The sequence below is a fragment of the Delphinapterus leucas genome, chromosome 2, assembly GCF_059928025.1.
Source record: "Delphinapterus leucas isolate spDelLeu-1000000601 "Yukka" chromosome 2, BTC_Dleu_Yukka2, whole genome shotgun sequence".
In the NCBI taxonomy this organism is placed as follows: Eukaryota; Metazoa; Chordata; class Mammalia; order Artiodactyla; family Monodontidae; genus Delphinapterus; species Delphinapterus leucas.
The window spans coordinates 87,524,835-87,544,022 of record NC_143130.1 but is presented as its reverse complement, the minus strand read 5'-3'; the positions used below and the strand labels follow the sequence as shown (position 1 = coordinate 87,544,022).

The 19,188-nt window shown below is 40.5% G+C and overlaps 1 protein-coding gene across 1 annotated transcript in view; it reads right to left on the bottom strand.

Moving 5' to 3' along the window:
* Positions 1–549: 549 nt before the first annotated feature.
* Positions 550–19,188, bottom strand: part of CYP19A1 (cytochrome P450 family 19 subfamily A member 1) — a 32,743-nt gene continuing 14,104 nt past the window's right edge. The window contains exons 3-9 of the mRNA XM_022566434.2: positions 14,132–14,286; positions 11,426–11,602; positions 8,901–9,015; positions 6,657–6,771; positions 5,760–5,922; positions 2,415–2,656; positions 550–1,192 (exon numbers count right to left, since the gene is read on the bottom strand). Of these exons, the coding sequence (XP_022422142.1) occupies positions 944–1,192; positions 2,415–2,656; positions 5,760–5,922; positions 6,657–6,771; positions 8,901–9,015; positions 11,426–11,602; positions 14,132–14,286 (1,216 nt within the window). The 3' untranslated portion in view covers positions 550–943. The remainder of the gene's footprint in view (positions 1,193–2,414; positions 2,657–5,759; positions 5,923–6,656; positions 6,772–8,900; positions 9,016–11,425; positions 11,603–14,131; positions 14,287–19,188) is intronic.

Below are 19,188 nucleotides of genomic sequence, written 5' to 3'. Positions count from 1 at the left end.
TATATGAGGAGCACTCCTTAGAAGTTTGAACTCACTGTGTTGTAGAATTAGATATAGATTCAGAGACTTCCCTCCGCCAAATCACTGAAGCTGTGGTAAGAATTAATAGATGCCATTACCTGAAGTTATTTCTTAGTTACTGTACTCCTGGAGCTAAGCAACAATGCAAACATGAAAAAAGGAATTTTATTTTAATTTGAAATGCATTGTGTGAATTTTTTTTCCTACAGCAGATAAATGGTACTAATTATATATTTTACTCAGGCTGTTAATAAGTTACTTTGTATTACCTGAATCTACACCTATTGTATCAGAGGTAAGTGGCTGAGGAATAAATTGAGAGACTGGGAAAGGGTAGTCTTCAATTTAACTTTTGCCACAGACAAATCACATGTGGATAAACAAGAGTTAATTGAATATAATTCATAGGAAAAGTCACATGCTGAACTTGTAAGCATTTCTCCAAAGGTGTGAATATTGCGGTCCCCAACCCACCGAAAACAAAATCAAAAGCCCTTTATTCACACTAGTGGGTGTGTTTAGCCCTAGGTACCCAGTGTTGGCCTGGCCTTTGTAATTGACTTGAGTGCTTCTGCCCCTGTCATTACAAAGCTCCCATCTCAGGGCAGGACAGTGAGGAGTCGAGTGTGAGTCTTGCTGATGGCTTGTCTTTCCCAAAGCATGTTTTGTGGAACAGACCTTTAGGGCTGCAGTTTCCTGCACAAATCTTGGCCTCCGTATTTTCTCCTGCAGTCTGGTTTCTGGTTTGGATGCGCTCAGATGACCGGCGTCTCCCGGCTCGCTAACACCCCACAGGAGGTAAGTGTATAAAAGGCCAGAGGCCACAGCTGTTCATGGGAGGAGGACTACCTGGCAAAGGTGGGTGGTTTCCATGTGAAATACTGTTGAGAAGTGCTCCAGGGCAGGGACTGACCAAACTTTTTTAGTGGTCGAGGCACTTGTCTGAATTTCTTGGGATGAAAATCATTCCTAGCAGGTCGCTGGTCTCATCTGGGTGCAAGGATAAGTCATTTTTCTTCTGCATCTTTTCAACACATCGACCTTGCAGTGTCTGCACGTGGAAGCTTCTCAGAAGTGTGACCAGGGTGACCTTCATCATCACCATGGCAATGTATTTTCCCGCACAGGCCCGGGGCCCAAAGCCAAATGGCTGAAAGTACCTGTAAGGAACCTAGGAAAATGATCAGACAATTAGCCCGAGAAGTAAAGGCTAGAGTCATGCATATCTGTTTGATTCACCCTGAAAACACTGTGAGTCAGAATGCTCGGTTTCGGCGACTTGGCCATACTGCTCCTTCACGGAGAGGAATGACTATAACTCAGATAAGCCTCTTTCTCCCTCCAGTTTGATTCACCCTTTGTGATACGGACACAACTTCAAACAATCCCCTGTTTTGCTTTTCATGTAAATACTCAACTAGCTCTGTGGGAAGACCATGGCTTTACTGCTGTTCTGCCAGTCATTGAGGCAAAGATTGTTTTTGTGCCAGGGCATATAACATGATGACAAGGACAAATTTAGGCAAAGGTGTGGATTCCCTGTATATTAGTGCCAAGGATCTGAATATATTTAGTTATACAAATATTTAATGGGACACCTCTGCCTGTCTTGTCCCCATTTGGATTCACATAGTGCCTGACACTTAATACACGCTCAGTAAGTTATTTTTGACCAATTGCCAACATGGTGTGGGTTGCTTATCTAGAAATGGAATGAATTAGATAGCTGATTTTACTAAGATCATATTTCCATATGCAGATGGAAAAAGGGGACACAGAGGGAACTATCTGGATAATTCAGGTTAAAAAAATCATTGCCTAGAATTGACATAATGGAGGCAGAATCTCCAGTACACCTCAGTTACAGAAAAAGAAGCAGCTGAGGCTCTTGTAATTACAAAGTCTTATATAGAATGAGGCCTAGTGCTTGTGGGGCCATTTGAGAAACCAAAGGCCCACTGCAAAAACCAAATCTTTTCTTCTCACTTGATTTCCATCTGAAGCAGAAGTGGATTTCCTTGACTTAGATGATGCTACGGCTGAATCTACATGGTGACAAGGTGATAAGTTTAAATGGAAAAGTTAAGTTTAAATGGGTTGGTTAAAGAAAATTTGCCTCATTTTAAGCAAATTAAGGGCCTGAATTATTCATCTTTTGACCTATTGTGTGGCCTCCATGAAGACATTTCTGAGAGCTGGAGAGCCAGCCTCCTTGGCTTGAGGACAGACATGGTGGTCGTGTTCCAAGCTAGGGGAAATGTGTTTTCCTGGTGAGGTGTGAAGAGAATGAGTAAATAGAATGAAATATATCCAGTGAAAACACAGAAACAGAGAGCACTTAAGAGGTGACATTTTCAAGAGTGGCACACTCAGTTTTAAGGAAGGGCTCTTACATTCCTGGCAAAGTTTTCAAGAGTAAATTCATTGGGCTTGGGGAAAAACTCAAGTCTATGCATTCTTCCAATATTCAGGATAATGTTAGTCCCCTTTTTCACTGGGTAGCCATCGATGACATCATCCTCTAAGGCTTTGCGCATGACCAGGTCCACGACAGGCTGGTACCGCATGCTCTCATAAATAAAGCTTTCTACCACTTTTAGTTTTTGCATATCATCAATCCTTATGTCTCTTTCACCTGTAGAAGAAGATAAAAAAAAAAAACTCATGTTAGCTTTAATATACGATTGGTATTAAAAATACTGCGCTTTCCATAGAACAGTTTGCTCTTGGTTGAAAAAAAATTAATATCTATAATTCTAATATAAACCAGCAACCTGCATTAAATATGTTATGTTTGGTCCACAGAGTGTCTTATGAATATTCAGATTTGAAGTCAATTATCTTAACACCTGGGCTTTTCATATTAAAGTCTAAATTTCTAGAAAAATAGAAAAGGTAAAACGGGACCTACATTCCCACATGGCTCTGCAGTATCATGTAGACATACCCAAACTGCTTCAAACATTTATTTATCTGCCGCCTCTGTGGTTCTTGAGTTTTGTCCCCTACTCTAAATTCTAGAAGACGTTCATTCCTTCTCTAGTCAAAGTGAGATGGTGAGTTTAATCAGGTTCAAAGAAATTTTCTCTTCTGGTATCCTGTGCAGTCATTTGTCAGAAAGTATCACGGATAGTCTCTCCTCCTCACCTCATCAAGAACAACCTGGTGTGGTAGTGTGGCAAGAACCCCCTCTCCCCACCACAACAAAAGGGGTGCCTCAGATCAGCCCTGGGTGAACTGGGGATTGGCGGATCCCTCGTCTCAGCTTGGCCTCACACTTGTCAGAGAGGTTCAGATTACTCTCAGAATTGGCAAAACTTCAAAGCACCCTCAAATGGGGTATCACTTCTGCAGAATCAGAATCAACCCAGGGTCCTGAGGCAGCTCTGTCTCCTGTGCAACTATGTTATTCAGGAGTGGTCTCACTTAGAGAACTCTAACCACCCAGCCCCTCACATACTGCTCTCTGTACACTTAAGAGTTTAATGGGCTGTGTTTATCTGGGGTGGGGAGGTAGAGGGTAGATGATGGAGCAGGTAACACCAGGCATGCAGGTCTAGAGGGAACACGTACACGTGTGCTAGTGGTTGTTTGGACTTTCCATCTGTGCAGAGGTCTGTTGAAGCATCAAGGGAACATCGTGGGGCACAAGCACTTTTCACCTCTCAAGGAAATTGTATTAAAGGTTTATGATCTCAAGAGCAGTTTCCCCTGTGTTGCCTATACCCCCATCATTCTGTGACTCTCACTCCACTGAGCTTGTTTCTTGAATTCTCTTTTTCTCACGAGACTGAGAGCCCTAGGACTGCAGGGGTGGCACTGGCTTGTTCACCACGGTGCCCCTGCACCTGGCACAGGACCCATAATCTGAAAAGGGTGCTTGAGAAAACATTCCAGAATTTGAAACCCAGATGTCATTCTGACTCCTTGCTATCTACCTTCCCAGGCAGTGGCCCTTCTATGGCAACGCATCTGCAGAACCCTTTCACATATTTAATCCGTGTATGAAATTTCCCCTTGTCATCTATTTCAAGCAGCACTCAAATGGTTTTAAAGATAAATAAGATAAAAATTTTTTAATAATATGATGCCTTTATACAGCAAAATAGGTTGTTTCCCAGGGATTCTGTAAAGTCAAGAAAGAAAAATCTATATCATTACTGATACCTCTTCGCATATGTCTGAAATGTGTTCCTAAAGAGATTACTTATGTGAAGCACACTCCAAATAAGGCATTCTGTTTTCTCCAGAAAGCAATTCTGACTTCTTCTGAACGTGGCAGTGTCTCCAGGGAAGGGTGGGGATATCCAAAGCAGTGGCAGAGTGATGCTGAAGCAATGGCAGAGCAGGGAGGGGACAGAGTGGGGAAGAGCTGAGCAGAGAGCTGGAGTCTCTCCTGCAGAGGAGGAGAGGGTGGGGGAGGGAAACTGATCGCTCCCCTGCCTCTGCTATCATCACCCTTTCCTCCTCCCTCTGCCACCACCTGGAAGAACGGGCTGCTTGAAACCCAGAAACACTGCAAAAAATGATAGCCATTTCCCTGGGTGAAAAAAGCCTTTTGTCACTGATAAGGTAGCAAATCCTTGTGGATGATCCTGTGTTTTTTAAAACACAAATAAAACCGCATATAACTCTTTTTGAATTATGGTTTTCTCAGGGTATATGCCCAGTAGTGGGATTGCTGGGTCGTATGGTAATTCTATTTTTAGTTTTTTAAGGGACCTCCATACTGTTCTCCATAGTGGCTGTATCAATTTACATTCCCACCAAAGAGTCATGTACCGAAATGTTCATTGCAACTCTATTTACAGTAGCCAGGACATGGAAGCAACCTAAGTGTCCATCAACAGATGAATGGATAAAGAAGATGTGGCACATATATACAATGGAATATTACTCAGCCATAAAAAGAAACAAAATTGAGTTATTTGTAGTGAGGTGGATGGACCTAGAGTCTGTCATACAGAGTGAAAAGTCAGAAAGAGAAAAACAAATACCATATGCTAACACATATATATGGAATCTAAGGAAAGAAAAAAAAAGGTCATGAAGAACCTAGGGGTAAGATGGGAATAAAGACATAGACCTACTAGAGAATGGACTTGAGGATATGGGGAGGGGGAAGGGTAAGCTGTGACAGAGTGGCATGGACATATATACACTACCAAACGTAAAATAGATAGCTAGTGGGAATCAGCTGCATAGCACAGGGAGATCAGCTCAGTGGTCTGTGACCATCTAGAGGGGTGGGATCGGGAGGGTGGGAGGGAGACACAAGAGGGAAGAGATGGGAACATATGTATATGTATAACTGATTCACTTTGTTATAAAGCAGAAACTAACACACCATTGTAAAGCAATTATACTCCAATAAAGACGTTAAAAAAACCCCGCATATATGTGTTTATGTGCCCATCAAAAAAGACCTTGAAGAATACACATCAAAATATTAACAGTGTTTCCCCCTGGGGAATGGGAAGGAGAGTGGAAGGGATCAGGAGATACTACTTTCTGCCTTATACATCTATTATTTGAATTTTTTCAATGAGCGTGTGTTTTTTTATATCAGAAAAACACAGAAACCTGTCTGGCATAATGAAAATATGACACAGTGAACTGCTCTATTGTTCTCTGGGTGATTCTAATAAAGATTTTGACATAAGATTTTTAGGACCTAGAAGCTGATATTCAGAAGGAATTGTTTTCTAATCTCTTTTGTTTGCTTGATAAATTCTTACCAACAACAGTCTGGATTTCCTTCATTATTGCCTCTTCAACCTGGGGGTGCTTTGCAATGAGAAACAGCATGAAGAACACAGAGACGGACATGGTGTCTGGCGCTGCGATCAGCATTTCCAGTATGCACTGGTCCACATTCTCTTTTGTCAGGTCACCACGTTTCTGAACAATTGAAATGAGGAGAAACATTGGAAAAGTGAAAGGTTCAAAACAGGAGGGCGGGTGGCACTCAAGGATCAACAGACCTCAACAAAATGAAATTACAGAAATAACAAGTCTCTGGAATTGACAATGGACATTTTCATTAATAATCTTGAGCTCAAATCTGAACAATTTAGACATTTATGTATTTAGTGTCTTTGCACTCCCCTGTTTTCATATTTTATATTGTGCAGTCACAGAGAAATTTAAATCTTAAAGTTCAGTCTAATCTGATTGTCTGATAGTGGGCAGTTTGGGTTGGGCATTATAGAAATACTAAACCAAGGGCTTCCCTGGTGGCGCAGTGGTTGAGAATCTGCCTGCCAATGCAGGGGCCACGGGTTCGAGCCCCGGTCTGGGAAGATCCCACATGCCGTGGAGCAACTGGGCCCGTGAGGCACAATTACTGAGCCTGTGTGTTTGGAGCCTGTGCTCCGCAACAAGAGGCCGCGATAGTGAGAGGCCCGCGCACCGTGATGAAGAGTGGCCCCTGCTTGCCACAGCTAGAGAGAGCCCTCGCCCAGAAACGAAGACCCAACATAGCCATAAATAAATAAATTAAAAAAAAAAAGAAATACTAAACCAAATATTTAAAAACAGAAACATGCAACAATTAACAAGAGGAAATTTTAAGACACCTATACACAGTCATACATGTATGTTGTGTGGGAATTATGATTAGTGCAGGTCTGTACCTCGGCAAAAATCAACTCAGTGGCAAAATCCATACAGTCTTCCAGTTTCTCTGCTGTTGAAATCCTCTGTCTTTTTTCTTCTATCAGAATTTCCATGGCATCTTTCAAATCCTTGCTGGAAATAAAAGTAAAAATATAATCTACTTGTACTCAGTTAAGACAGCTAAAAAAATGGATTCATTTGCCATTTGTTTAAATAAAACAATCTATTTAAATTGAAGCCATTAGTTCTCATGAATAACTGAATTTATACTTAATTCTTTGCAAATATCCATAAATTACATATACATTACACTTCATATTAAGGAACCGGAGTTAGCCAACATGTCTAGGTACTGGTAGCAAAATCAAGGCTGTAACCTATAGTTAAAGGTTAAAAACTGTTACCGAAAGGCTAAATCCAATATATTTTTTAAAGTATTGGCATGATAGAGAAAGATGCATACTGTCTTTCTCACTTGTATGTGGAATCTTTCTCACTTACATGTGGAATCTTTAAAAAAGTGCAGGATCATAGATACATGGAACAGATTGTTGTTTACCAAGGCAAGAAGTTGGGGGTGGGAGCGAAATTGGTGATGGGGATTATCAAAAGGTACAAACTTCTGGCTTTAATAATAAGTCATGGGGATGTAATGTACAGTATGGTGACAATAGTTCATAATATTGTGTTGCATATTTGAAAGTTGCTAAGATCTTAAAAGTTGTCATCACAAGAAAAAGTTTTGTAACTATGTATGGTGACAGATGTTAACTAGACTTTTGTGATGATCATTTTTCAGAATATATTGATACAAATATTGAATCATGTTGTACAACCAAAACTAGTATAATTTTAAATGTCATTCATACCTTAACAAAAAAGTATTGGCACATTGCAAGGGTATTGCAAAAGAATTTCTCTAGGTCTTTACTGCTTTAGGTCATAGGAGGTATTACCTAGTTCACTAACCATTGGCAAATGTTACAGAGAGAGGAAAGTTGCTAAGATAATTTTAAAGAAACCAAAGAGAAACTGTTATACAGTCTCATGCAGTAAGTTTCTATGGGCCTGCTGACCATACAGAAGCTAATCTAATGACCAAGTTTAACTGCGGACCAATGAGACTCTTGAGACGACCACAAATTCTGACAGCAGTGAAGAGATGAACCATTTATCTTATCGATTCAAGTCACAATAAGCTCCGGTAGAAACAAAGAGAAATGTGTAAAGGACCAGGTGTCCAAGTCATCCACCTAATACTCATCATCTGCTTGAAGCAACATCAAGCTACTACCTGGAACTAGTACTACTGAACTTCAACACGCAGACAGGAGGAAGGTAGCTCTTCAGACAACTTTGGGAAATTGTAGAGATGGAGAATTTAAGGTAGTCAGGGACATCTGGGAAAGATATGAACAGAGGGGTGGGGAAAACTAACATGTTTACTGCCTACTATGTGTCATGCTTTGTGCTGATTGCCCTTCACAGAGGATCTCATTAACCTGTATTGCCACCACGGAGGGGATGTTATATTTTACTTTGAAGAACTTCCCAAGGACATTTGGTTACTAAGTGGTAGAGATAGGATACAAACCAGGTCTGTCTACCTTTAGATCCCCTGTGCTTTCCACTGGCGGTTAGAGGTGGCAAGTACAGTGGCTGGAAACTTACACTCTAAAAACCCACTGATTATCCAATAGGCCATTGGGCATTTGTCTAGTCTTCTGCTAGACTAGTCTGACACCAAAGCAAAGCCATTTAATGACAGTTTTAGGATCCCCCAAGATATAAGATGCATAACTAAACAAACAACACGTCTTAAAAAATGTTCATCATGAAAAAATTCTCTTGCAACTACTGTCAATTCTGACAAATTGAATTAAGTTAAATTCATTCAGAAGCAACACAACAATAAAATGATTTATGTTTCCATTTTTCCAGACATGCAAAGAGAATTTTGACTAATGATAAGGATAGGTTCAGCCAACCCTTCTCTTCAACTCAAAATACACAGCAGTGTCCTAGTTCCAGAGATGGAGCTCTCAGCCTCCTAGGGGAAAACTGCCCTGGGCCAAAGTCTTCCTTTCCTCTGTGGTCTGGCCACATGCTGCCAAATTGCTGTAAGAAGTGTTTCACCGGCAACTTAACAGCTCCCTTGCGGTCTGGAGAGGAGAAAGCTTGCTGAAGAGGCCAGCAATAACTAAGACACAACACAGATCAATCCAATCTCAGCAATAAATATTCCAAAATATGTTACTTACACAGACTTTTCATACTTTCTGCATAGCCAAGAAATCTTAAAGAAGATGTCTGGTTTGAGAAGGAGAGCTTGCCATGCATCAAAATAACCCTGGATTTTAACCACGATGGCCCTTTCTGGAAAAACGGAAAAAGATCAGAACAGATGAGCAAAAATGTGAGCCCAAGAATGGTACACTGCTCAGAGAAGATCCCCTGTAGACTCTCCTACCATCTGGGACTCTAAGCAGGTCAAGGTTCCACCTTCACTGGGTGTTTCAGCCAGGGGAATGCCACTAAACAAATCAACACTAATTTATTCTGCTTGGCATCTAAATTGGCCACGCTAACCAGAGATTTGCCAGTTTTCATGTTTGCGTTAGAGACACAGCCTAGAATCTCACATCTTTCTCCTTGGCTGAGCTGCCAACACCTTTTGTTTACCTGACCGTTTGAAATAAGTAATTAATGCTGTTGTGGCCTCAATTCTGGTGCCTGGAAAGGCAAAAAGCCTCCCCACTCTGTTGTTTATATTTCGGTTCAGAGGGTGGAATTCATCTTGGAATCTTCAATGCCTTGTCCTGAGTCTTGTGCACAGTCAGATCTTAATGGATGTTCTTGAATTAAGTTGAATACTAGAGAAAAGAAGACCCCTCCTTTTTTTCAACTTATACACAAGAGAAGGGAAGAGACATTTGCAGATGCAGAAACTGCAGTTCATAGAAATGAAGAAGCTTGCCCAACAAAGTAGAACCACTATGGCAAGAAGTCCCTAGGCTGGAGCCTGGTTCTATCTAACCTCAGGGCCATGTCCTTTCCTCTTTGGTGCACTGGGTCCCTCAGGCCAATTGAGAGTTTAATAATGACCCAGTGAGCAGAGGGAAATACGCATAAGTCTGTAGGGGTTATGAAGGTTCTTAGACTGCAGTCTGCATCCATAAGTTAACAGAGAGCTGTACAATTCCCTTTACTTGATCCCTCCTAAGAGTCAAGGCTAGTGGGGAACCAAAGAGCAGGGACTTCTAAAATAGGTACCTGTCATATCTTAGGAGAGATGTACGTGGAACAGGCAAACAGGACTTTCAGAGTCCCTGTGTGAAAGGGGATGAGGCAAGAGGCTGTGACTAATGTCCTCAGAGTGAATGGGGTTCCCATCCTAATGTCAATCAGATGGGGTTCCTATGACTCTGGTAAGGAATCATTAAAGAGGCAGGGAGATGATTCGAGGAGAGTGGAGCAGAGAAAGGGAGGGCTTATTGCTTGTCTGCTTGTCCAAATGTGGTCAATCAGGGAGCAGGTGTGATAGCTCAGCTGGTTTGGGCAAGTGTGAAACTCGTGCCTTGTTCTTGTGCCTGTGATGTTCTTCCTTCAGATCTGCACGTGGCACATCGTCACACTTCATCTGGGCTATTTTCAGACATCCTCTCCACAGAGGCCTTCCTGACCACCCTTTCTCTCCACAAGAGCTTCAGCCTCCCACTGACCTCCCCCTTCACTTTCTAGCCCTTTGCCCTGCTTTGTTTTTTTTTTTAAGGCACTTATCATAGCCTAATATATTATTAGATAGATAGTTTTTTACTGTCCATATACCCACTAGGATGTAAACTCTTTGAAGGCAAGGACTTCGTCTTGTCCAACTGGTCTATCTCCAGAACCTAAGCCTGGCATGAAATAGGCAATCAATAAATATTAGTTGAATGAATGTATGAATCAATGAGCATTGCTAGAAATCAAGTCAGGAGAAATTACATTAAGCTGACAGCAGCAGAATTTAGTGGATCCACATGATTAATGTTTGTTCTTTTGTTGGCCGTCGAGTTGTATGTGTTTAATATTTGTTTCTGTAATATAGTGAGGAAAGCAGTTTCTTGAGTGAGACATCTTGCAAGGATTGTTATAAATGCTAAGTGACAAAGTTTATGTGAAGCAACTTTTTATACTGCTTGGCACATAGTAGACACTAAATTAATGTTAGTTATCATCATCGTTTCCAGCAGCCTCTGTACCCTTATCACTGTATAGATAGAGTCAAAGTTTTCATACCTAGTAGCTTTGAGGGAGAGGTATGAATGTGCACTTATATGTATGTGTAGATAGATAGATAGAATGTGTATATGTGTTTGCGTATGTGTGTGTGTATATATATATATATACACACATACATACATATATACATGTATATATGTATATATCATGTACAAAAGAATGGTTGGTAATGGTTAAATATATAGGTTTGGTGGTAGGATATATTTATGACCAAATCAAATGATCACATCTGTAAAGTTTCAGCTGTGGGTAGAATCCTATTTCCTAGAGCAATGAGGCGAGATAGATACAAATGAAATAGAAGATGGCCCCTGCTATAGATATTTATGATCATATAAGTGAACAAGGCAGACATACCAGGAACAATTTTTAGGAACACTTAGAAAGGTTTAAAGAAGAGCAGTGTACAAAAGAGCATATCTTTACTTGAGTCTGTTATCCTTCTCATGCCCTGTTTAATAAAGGGCCCAATGTCAAGTCACAAGAATGAAAATTTCAGTACCGTCCAAGGGGATCCCCAGGAAGAGCTTGTTAGAGGTGTCCAGCATGATGCGCCGCATGAGGGTCAACACATCCACGTAGCCCAACTCGTTGCGGACCTCCTCCAGCCTGTCCAGATGCTTGGTGATGGAATCAGCACAGACGGTCACCATGCGCACCAGGCCGGGGCCAGACAAAGCTGAAGGGTACACGTCAGAGTGAGCCGCCTCCAACTCCAGGGCACACAAACTATCAGGCAATTTTGGCATTTTGTGTTTGAAGCTTAATTGTCCACATTTTTATTATGGGTGGAGATTTTCATATTATTCTTTATACTTTTTCTGTATTCTCTTATTTTTCTCTATAGCAGGTTATCACATTTATGGTTAAAAATGAATGAATGAATGAATAAATAAATATTTTTAAAACGAACTATTCAAAACTGAACTTTTCTTCATATGATGACATATCATTTGTGAGATTACAAATGAAGTATTTAGTACTTATGATCATAAATCACCAATCAGCGATTTTTCATATTTATTATATACCTTTCCCTCTAAAGACAGTTTGGATTTGGTCAGGGTAATATTTTATGTTTCAGTGGGTGGTAGAATATTGCTATAGAACTATTCAAATTGGATCTTACCTTTTTGATCTAAGGTGCTTCCTGTTTAATTATAGGTCATATGTGTAAAATGCTAGTCTTCTAAATTACCAAACATACCCTTCTTTTAATATCAGTTTCTCTTCAATCTACATCCAGATTTATTGTACTCAGTCAGTGTCCTAACAGCAAAACAAATCTTTGTTGTTTGAGCAGTCTTCCTCACAGGACTGGGAACTCTTTTAGGGCAGTGACAACCTGTTAGCGTTGTACTTTGAGTCTGTAGTACGTGGTAGCTCTCGATATATTATGTATTTGTCAAATAGACGAACGAATGAATGAAACCCGGTAGAGTGAACTGGCTCTGATCTCTTACTTTGCTCTCCTCCTGACCGTCTTTGCACTAGTGAGTCATGATGGTAGGTGGTCTAACATGAGTGTTAACTCTTAAAACCCTTTTTCTCCTTGTTCTAAGTTTAAGTTTTCTTTAGGAGTAATTAGTTTTTTAATGTCTTTTATTATTCAGACTTGCTGTTAGGATCCTCCAACAAAACAAATCAACTGTGCTGCAGAAGCCCCTGATGTCACACTTTGCAAATAAGAAAGGAGACCTGGTGAGTGGTCCTAGAGTCTAAGCATTTCCACACGTATAAAAAAGAAGTTTGAGTTGGCAGCATACTTTCTGACTTTAGGAAGGACTTGGAGATATGAAAGGTAGGGATGCTGTTTCCTGGGTGACTGTTACATCCAGAAGTGGGACAGATGATTCCTTCATGAATCAATCCTTTGCATGGAAGGGATGGCTTTGATTATCACTCCCAGGCTGATGTATGATTTGCCTCTATGTTCAAGAGCTTGAAGCCACATTTCAAACATATAAACAGAACGTAATATCCCTGAAAGGGTCACAGGCCAAGGAATGTGGGCAGCCTCTAGAAGCTGGAAAAGCCAAGGAAACACTTTCTCCCTAGAGCCTCCAGAAAGGAACACAGCCATATCAGTGCCTTGATTTTCGCCCCATGAGACCCATGTCAGACTTTTGACCCATCAAACTGTAAGGTAATGAATGTGTGGTTTGAAGCCACTAAGTCTGTGTCAATTTGTTAAGCAGCAATAGGAAACTAAGGTAGTGGAATCTGTGCTAGAGTTGTGCTGAGTCTTGGTGATGGGCAGCTCTGTGGAGGGGGATCACCACTAGACTGGGACAGGCGTAGTTTTTCCCCGTCTCGGCAGCCACACAGGAGGCATCTAGGTTCACTACAGAGGCTGGCTGGAGGGAAGAATATCCATGGTCCCTGGTCAGACCTACAACCCATCTAGTGCCAGATTCCATCAATGATAAGGTTTCTAGTACATGACCATCTTCTCTGATGTTAATGTCAAAGGTTGGTCATGATTATTTCCCAAAGGCTTCCATTCCAGCAGCATATAGTAAAGAGGGAAATCACTAGATAAGGAGGTTTGGGGTCCAGTTTCTGTTCATCTATATCTGGCTATGTTGCCTGGGGGAAAAATCACAAGCTCTCTAGAAATGTACTTCCTTAAGTATAAAACTCAGAGGCTGAAAGAGATGACATATACAGCCCTTCTAGTTCTAAAATTCTCTAATTTATTTGCAAATTGCTTTCTGTTAAAACATCTGGGAAGTCAGCCAATGATTCAGCAAACATGTTGGCTATGTTAAATCAAGGATATGGCTGACACACCAATTGACATACACACTAATTGAAGTGACCTTAAGTATATAGAGTGCTAATTCTTTTTTACATCCATGAAATGGATGTAAAAACAGAAAGAACAAAATTGAAGTGGTTAAATATGTGGGTTCTGGGGTTGTCTTCTTTGCTACCATTTACTAATGGTAGAAATTGGGTAAGGTACTTAACCTCTTTATCCCTCAGTTTTCTCATTTGTAAAATGTAAGTGATAAGAGTATTCACCACACGGAGTTGCTGTGGGATTAAAGTATCAAGTGTTTAAAACAGTGCCTACTATGTAGCACATGTATAATGAATGTTAGCTCTTATTATTTCAAAACTGTGAAGGAGCAGAAGTTAAAAATGATTTTAAGACAGGCATATTCATAGACAGAAGAGCAGACTATACCCAGCACCAGAATACCTTTTGTAAAGAAAGGTCGAACGGCTTTCCAGAGTGCTGGATTATTGTTAAATATGATGCCTTTCTCATGCATGCCGATGCACTGCAACCCAAGTTTGCTGCCGAATCGGGATGTGTAGTGACTGTGCTTCATTATGTGGAACATACTCGAAGACCTGCAGAGAAAGCAAACCTTGGTGTTGATTTTTAAGGGTCCAGAGAACTCACGGTAATGAGTTTGACTACCAGTTGGCTCTCATAGCAAATGCATGTTGATCTTGACAAAATGCATAAATTCTAGTGTTCAGATTAAATAAGCACCTGTGTTAGCACAAGAACCTCCTTCGGCAGTTGAAACATTTCTACCTACTAGCTCCCTGTTTGAGCATCACTAAAGATCAATACATACACACACACGCGCGCACACACACACACACACATGCACAGTTATTCATTATTTCCCCTTCTTTTTAACTCCTAATCTCTAAAATATTACCCACTACTGTGGTCAGAGCTGCAAGCCTGTAAGAAACTGAATCCTCCACACCACCATATTCCTGAGAGCCTCCAGCCTCCAAGCAGTCCCTCTCCAGACAGTGCTCCCCATGCAGAAGTGAGCCTCATAATAGGAAGTTGCTGGAATAACTGAAGTCTTACCTCTTTAGTTTTGGAAGCAGCAGTTCTGCCTTGTACCACCCGTCCCCCAGAGGCCCTAATCAGGCCTGGCCCCTCCAGGGGAGTATCATTCTAGGACTGAATGACATCTCCTGGGCACCTCTGGCCCTGGGCTTGGCTGGCTGGGCTGGGCCTGGAAGGCTCTCTGTGGTGGTGACAGCAGCTGTCTTGGGGCTCTGCGTCCATCATGATTCATCAAGGTCTCCAGGGTCACAGAGTTCTCCCAGGACATAGGACACGCTGAGCCATTAGATAGCCCTTACTGTGGCAACCCTGGGACCTTGCCAGGAACCCAGGCTTCCTTGAACTTCCTGGTTCCTCTTCCACTGCTCTGCCCTCTATTCCCACCCCCAGGCCTGGCTCTTAAGGCCTGAGCTGGGTCTTCAGAGCAACTAGGAAGGAGCAGGCAGCCCCTCCCCACCCATGTCCTCCTTCAGGTCTTGCTTCCTGCCCCAAATCCTACTCTAATTGGGGCACAATAAGGCAATGAGCATTATCACATGTTGTAAAATCCTAGCTGAAGATGTCATGGGGCCTCCATGTGTGAGGAGAATATTGTCTTCTTAGGACAGTGGTACAGAATTCTTCTGCAGAGGAGCTCACTTTGGTGTGAAGATGTTTTATTAAGACTGCTTATAAGTAAGGCTACGGCATTTGAAGGAAGAGTGGATAATTTGGATAATTGAAAGGATAGGGTTTTCTATGTATAGTATCATGTCATCTGCAAACAGTAACGGTTTTGCTTCTTTCCAGTTTGTATTCCTTTTATTTCTTTTCCTTCTTCGATTGCTGTGGCTAGGATTTCCACAACTTTGTGGAATAAAAGTGGTGAGTGGGCATCCTTGTCTTGTTCCTGATCTTAGAGGAAATGCTTTCAGCTTTTCACCATTGAGTATGGTGTTAGCTTTGTGTTTATCATATATGGCCTTTATTATGTTGAGGTAGGTTCTCTCTGTGCCCACTTTCTGATGAGTTTTTTTCATAAATGGATGTTAATTTTTACCAAATACTTTTTCTGCATCTATTGAGATGATCATATGATTTTTTAATACTTTTTAAAATGTTTTATTTATTTTTATTTATTTTTGGCTGTGTTGGGTCTTCATTGCTCTGCGCGGGCTTTCTCTAGTTGCGGCGAGCGGGGGCTACTCTTTGTTGTGGTGCGCAGGCTTCTCATTGCGGTGGCTTCCTTGTCGTGGAGCACAGGGTCTAGTTGTGCAGGCTTCAGGAGTTGTGGCTCTCGGGCTATAGAGCACAGGCTCAGTAGTTGTGGCATATGGGCTTAGTTGCTCCGCGGCATGTGGGATCTTCCGAGACCAGGGCTCGAACCCATGTCCCCTGCATTGGCAGGTGGATTCTTAACCACTGCACCACCAGGGAAGCCCATCATATGATTTTTATTCTTCAGTTTGTTAGTGTGGTATGTCACACTGATTGATTTGTAGATATTGCAAAAATACACAAACAACGAAAGATCAGAAAAAGAAATTAAGGTAAAAAGTCATTTACCATCACATCAATAAGAATAAAATACCTGGAATAAACCTACCTAAGGAGGCAGAAGATCTGTACTCTGAAAACTATTAAGACACTGACACTGATGAAAGAAATTGAAGACGACACAAATGGATGGAAAGATATACTGTGTTCTTGGACTGGAAGAATCAATATTGTTAAAATGACTATACTACCCAAGGCAATCTACAGATTCATTGCAATGGCAAATTATCAATGGCATTTTTCACAGAACTAGAATGAAAACAATTTAAGTTTGTGTGGAAACACAAAAGACCCTGAATAGCCAAAGCAATCTTAAGAAAGGAAAACGGAGCTGGAGGATCAGGCTCCGTGACTTCAGTTTATACTGCAGAGTTAACAGTAATCAAAATAGTATGGTACTGGTACAAAAACAATAATATAGATCAATGGAACAGGATAGGAAGCCCAGAAATAAACCCACGCACCTATGGTCAATTAATCTATGAGAAAGGAGGCAAGAGTATACAATGGAGAAAAGACAGTCTCTTCAATAAGTGGTGCTGGGAAAACTGGACAGCTATATGTAGAAGAATGAAATTAAAACATTCTCTAACACCATATACAAAAATAAACTCAAAATGGATTAAATACCTAAATGTATGACCGGATACTATAAAACTCCTAGAGGGAAACACAGGGAGGTCACTCTTTGACATAAATTGCAGCAATATCTTTTTAGATATGTCTCCTAGATTAATGGAAATAAAAACAAAAATAAATGGGACCAGACTTCCCTGGTGGCACAGTGGTTAAGAATCCACCTGCCAATGCAAGGGACATGGGTTCGAGCCTTGGTCCAGGAAGATACCACATGCAACGGAGCAACTAAGCCTGTGCGCCACAACTACTGAGCTTGCACGCCTATAGCCTGCAAGTGACAACTACTGAGCTCACGTGCTGCAAATACGGAAGCCCACACGCTTAGAGCCCATGCTCTGCAACAAGAGAAACCACCGCAATGAGAAGCCTGCACACAGCAATGAAGAGTAGCCCCTGCTCGCCCCAACTAGAGAAAGCCCACGCGCAGCAACAAAGACCCAAAGCAGCCAAAAATTTTAAAAAGTAAATAAATTAAAAAAAATAAACGGGACCTAATTGAACTTAAAAGCTTTTGCACAGGAAAGGAAACCATAAACAAAACAAAAAGACAACCTACAGAATGGGAGATAATATTTGCAAATGATGCGACTGACAAGGGATTAATTTACAAAATATACAAACAGCTCATACAATTCAATTTAAAAACCCAATCAAAAAATGGGCAGATGAGCTAAATAGACATTTCTCCAAAGACATACAGATGGCCAACAGGCACATGAAAAAATGCTCAACATTGCTAATTATTAGAGAACTGCAAATCAAAACTTCAATGAGGTATCACCTCACACCAGTCAGAATGGCCATCATTAAAAAGTCTGCAAATAACAAATGCTGGAGAAGGTGTGGAGGAAAAGGAACCCTCCTACACTGTTGGTGGGAGTGTAAATTGGTGCAGCCACTATGGAAAACAGTATAGAGTTTCCTTTAAAACCTAAAAATCAAGTTACCATATGATCCAGCAATCCCACTCCTGGACATATGCCCAGAGAAAACTATAATTGGAAAAGATACATGCACCCCAGTTTTCACAGCAGCACTATTTACAATAGCCAAGACATGGAAGCAACCTAAATGTCCATCGTCAGATGAATGGTTAAAGAAGATGTGGTACATATATGCAATGGAATATTACTCAGCCATTAAAAAGAATGAAATAATGCCATTTGCATCAACATGGATGGAGCTAGAGATTATCATAGTAAGTGAAGTAAGTCAAACAAAAATATATGATATCGCTTATATGTGGAATCTAAAAAAAAAAGATACAAATGAACTTATTTACAAAACAGAAAGATACAGACATAGAAAACAAACATACAGTTACCAAAGGTGAAAGGGGGTTGAGATTAATATATACACACTACTGTATATGAGATAGATAGCCATCAAGGACTTAACTGTATAGCATGGGGAACTATACTCAATATTTTGTAATAACCTATAAGGAAAAAGAATCTGAAAACGTGTGTGTGTGTGTATATATATATATATATATATATATATATATATATAAAACTGAGTATATATAACTGAATATATATAACTGAATCACTGGGCTGTACACCTGAAGCTAACAAAACATTGTAAGTCAACCCTACTTCAATAAAAAATTTTAAAAAGACTAAAGTCAAAAAAAACCCAAAACAAAACATATGGGTCTGCCTATATATATATATATATATGTATATAACTGAATCACTGTGCTGTACACCTGAAGCTAACAAAACATTGTAAGTCAACTCTACTTCAATAAAAAATTTTAAAAAGACTAAACTCAAAAACACCCCCAAAAGGTATGGGTCTGCATCCTGACCTCAATAGTTACCATATATATGACATTGGGGAAAATATTTATTCCCTTTATTTTCAATACTGACACAAATAATAACACCTATATTATAAGCTACTATAAAATGTAAAAATGCTAATAATTATAAAAGCCCCTGATTTCACATTGTTTATTTTGCTTACTTTTATTAGATCTGCCAATGTACATACGTGATAAATATGCCTTGAATAAAATTAATGAATAATATTTTAAAATAATTGAAAGCATAAATGGATAGTTATTCTCTTCAGGATAAAAGGTGGGGTGGGTTTATTAGATAGTGGATGCAAGCAGCACAGGGAAGGCTTGAGAGGAAACAGCTGAGATGAACCTATGTTTATGAGGATTTGGGGAGGAGAGAGACTCCTCATTCACTGCTCAGTAAAAGAGGGACTTTAGAAGAAAAGAATGTCTGTTGGGAACTCATGAAGTTAAG